Below are 3,651 nucleotides of genomic sequence, written 5' to 3'. Positions count from 1 at the left end.
TCCCCTCCCGTCCCTGTCGCCGGGCCGGGCCGAAACCCCGCTGTACCGACTTTACCGCGGCCGGCTCAGCAGCCCAGTGCAGTGTCAGTCGAGCACCCGCGACGAGCGGAACCGATCGTAGCAGCATACCTAAAAGGTCAGCTGGGTACCCGATGGGGTACCGGGCCGGGCGTGGCGTGTCGGTGGTCGTGCTCCCGGTCGCCACCCTCCTGTTGCTGATCGCCCCGCTCCATCCCCGGCATCGACTGACGGCTTCCTGGTGTTTGTGTGTTGTAGATGGCGTCTCACGGCGTGCTGGAGAACTCCCCCAATGCGGCCATCAACAAGGCCGTCATCGGGCGGCTCATGGAGCTGCCCCTGCCGCCCAACAAGGTGCTGGCCACCTACGTCTGGATCGACGGCACCGGCGAGAACCTGCGTGCCAAGAGCCGGACCCTGGACTTCATCCCCAAGGCGGTGAGCGGTAAGTTGAGAGGGACTTCCCCGGGGGTCGCCGCGGCGCTGCCGCCCTCCTGCCCGGCTGATAACGCTCGCTGGGCGCCGTGGAGCTGGCGCGTCCTCGCTCTACTTTCGCCCCGTCCTTCCACTATCGCGCCTCCCGTTTTTGACTTTTTAAAGAGGTCCGTCCCTTCCCGTACAGTAGGCTTGGCGCTGCTGGCTTTTACACTCAACCCCGCGCTGCGCGTGCAGGAAAGAGGACCCCCTGTTTTATAGCTTTGACCCGGGGGCGGGGCCGCGCAGCGCGCGCAGCACCCCGCCGAGGCCAGGCCGCGACACGAGAGACGCCCGCCCTCTCCAGGGGCCGCGGGGGTTGGGGACGGGGAGGGTGTGACATGCTCATCTGACGTAACTGCTGCCGGGCTGCGGGCGCAGGGCCCGTGACCTTGTGTTGTGCGGCGTGGGTGGGCGTGGCTTGGCTAGGGAGAAAGGAGGGTCCAGAGATGAGACGGCTTCGTCGCGTGGCCTGACACTGTTCGCTTGACCTGTCCCTACAGACCTCCCCGAGTGGAACTACGATGGTAGCTCGACCTACCAGTCGGAGGGCAGCAACTCCGACACGTACCTCAGGCCCGTCGCCATGTACCGGGATCCGTTCCGTGGCGGCGAGAACAAGCTGGTGCTGTGCGACACCTACAAGTACAACAAGAAGCCCACCGGTGAGTAGCTGCGACAGCGCCCATCTCTGTTTTGAGGGGGATTTCCTGAAGATGCGCGGCGCTTCTAAACCGCCCCCTGTTTTCGCTCCGCAGAGACCAACCGTCGCGCGGCCTGCGCCGCCGCCATGGAGGCTGCCAAGGAGCACGTCCCCTGGTTCGGCATTGAGCAGGAGTACACGCTCCTCGACATGGACGGCAGACCGTTCGGCTGGCCCAAGAACGGCTTCCCCGGCCCCCAGGTGAGTGAAGCGCCTGTGTGTAGGCCGTCCCGCGGCGCGTGCGTGTGCGGCGGCGGCCTACCTCTCAGGCTGCCATGAGCGCCCGGCCCGCCCGGTCCGCCCCCGGCCCCCGACTTGTGTGCTGACGCGTGCTCTTGTCCGCAGGGCCCGTACTACTGCGGCGTGGGCGCCAACAAGGTGTACGCCCGCGACATCGTAGAGGCTCACTACCGCGCCTGCCTGTACGCCGGCATCAACATTTCCGGCGAGAACGCCGAGGTCATGCCTTCCCAGGTACGGTCGTGGTTTCTGCTGCAACTTGTTTTGACATTATGGCATGATTTTGTTTTCACCGTCGCACGCGACTATAACTAACACTTTCTTGTTTTCCCTGTAGTGGGAGTTCCAGGTCGGCCCCTGCGAGGGAATCTCGGCCGGTGACGAGCTGTGGATGGCCCGCTTCCTGCTGCACCGCGTCGCCGAGGAGTACGGCATCGTCGTGACCCTGGACCCCAAGCCCATGCCTGGCGACTGGAACGGCGCTGGCGCCCACTGCAACTTCAGCACCAAGAGCATGCGCGCCGACAACGGCATCCTGTGAGTAAAACCCGCCGGGCTCCTCTTGTTAGCCTCGCCTTCCGGTTTGCGACTTGCCTCTTCATGTCACGTGTGCTTTGCAGTGAGATCGAGAAGGCCATCGACAAGCTGTCCAAGCAACACCTGCGCCACATCCAGGCCTACGATCCCCACGGAGGCAAGGACAACGAGCGACGATTGACTGGACGCCACGAGACCTCATCCATCCACGACTTCTCCGCAGGTGCGATTGCGTGACAACGCTGTAAATAATATCAGCATGGCCTTTCAGCCAGAGGGGCGTCATCTGAAGTAACGTCGCTCTCTTTTGGATTGACAGGTGTGGCCAACCGCGGTGCTAGCGTGCGCATTCCCCGTGCTGTCGCCGAGGAGAAGAAGGGCTACCTTGAAGACCGCCGACCCTCATCCAACTGCGACCCCTACGCCGTGACCGAGGCTCTTGTCAGAACCTGTGTTCTCGAATAGATTACCACGACGTTGAGGCAACACCGGAGCAAGATATTTATCTAAATTTTATATTTTGTGTATAGCGAGGGAGAGGTGTATTGAAGTGACAGCAGAACTTATTTTTGATACGCTTTCTTGTTTTGGTATTTGGTCACATTTTGATCTGCCTAAAGTCTCATTTTTGTATGCATCTCCCCACCCCTCCCTACCAGAGTAATATCCAAAATAGGATGTGGGGAAGAGTTTGTCTTTGTGTGTTGCTCTCGAGTATTGTGCGCTTAGAAGTCAAAACCCAGATTCTAAGCAGGCTCAGATTTCTTGTGGCTAGTGTGCCAGGTTTACCACACCAGAACATATTGGAGAGCTGAGATGTGTGTGATTATGCTGTAACATTCTCATTTGTCCTCATTCGAGGCCGTGATCATATCTTTCTGTGTGCTGTTTTGAATTTACATTCAAAGATTGCTATGCTTGTTTTTGTAAATAGTGCATCAAGGGCGAAACTGTTACTACTATTATTCCAAATTTATTTGACATTTAGTTAGTCCATATTAGCGATGTGTCTTTATGTATTTTAGGAATGTATGTAGATCATACTTGTTAAATGTCAGTTATAACCTGTAACCTTCATCTTGATAACCATTTCACTCTCTTATATTTCCCAATTATGTATACTTTCATCTAGTTTGTGTAAATGCATAAATGTACGTACATGTGTATATAAATGTGATGTCTCTGTAAGATGTATCTAATGTTCCCATTCTCATTTTCATAGCTTGTTCTTGTGTTCTTAGTAACACCAATTTAAGATGCCAACAAATGATTTTGCATAATACCAAAACATATCTTGTTCAGAGCAAAGTAGGAAATATCTATCAAACTTTGAAACCAAAAAGCAGATGAGCTACTTAGACTTTAGCCACTCAGGTCCTGAGTTACCAAACTCCACCTATGTGTATGTATTGTAGTATGAAATGACAATATTAAGAGGCTACTTTCAAGACATTTGGCCTCTATGTAATGCTTTGGCCTAATATATAGGGCAAAAATGTAACATATTGCTTAACTAAAATTAAGGGAACCTCTGCCAAGTAAGGTGGCAAAAATACTAGACCTCCATTTGAGAAAAAATTGAATCACATAAACACAAATGTTTTAAATAGCTTGTCAAATTTTTGTGGAAGAAAAGAAGAAAACAAAGTGCAATAATTTTCAGAAATATATTTTAAGTT

General features: G+C 54.1%; 1 protein-coding gene across 1 annotated transcript; it reads left to right on the top strand.

Annotated features, from left to right (window-relative positions):
- The first annotated feature begins 6 nt into the window (after positions 1–6).
- LOC113218024 (glutamine synthetase 2 cytoplasmic) lies at positions 7–3,160 on the top strand. Its single transcript, XM_026438163.2, has 8 exons — positions 7–136; positions 277–463; positions 996–1,157; positions 1,251–1,396; positions 1,541–1,669; positions 1,773–1,972; positions 2,056–2,195; positions 2,292–3,160. The coding sequence occupies exons 2-8, from the start codon at positions 277–279 to the stop codon at positions 2,435–2,437; spliced, it is 1,110 nt and encodes a 369-aa protein (XP_026293948.1). The 5' UTR covers positions 7–136; the 3' UTR covers positions 2,438–3,160.
- The last annotated feature ends 491 nt before the right edge of the window (positions 3,161–3,651 follow it).

This window comes from Frankliniella occidentalis, unplaced genomic scaffold, assembly GCF_000697945.3.
Source record: "Frankliniella occidentalis isolate FOCC.00 unplaced genomic scaffold, Focc_3.1 Scaffold3702, whole genome shotgun sequence".
In the NCBI taxonomy this organism is placed as follows: Eukaryota; Metazoa; Arthropoda; class Insecta; order Thysanoptera; family Thripidae; genus Frankliniella; species Frankliniella occidentalis.
Note: the sequence above shows the minus strand (reverse complement) of the source record. Positions and strands in the feature narration are given on the sequence as shown.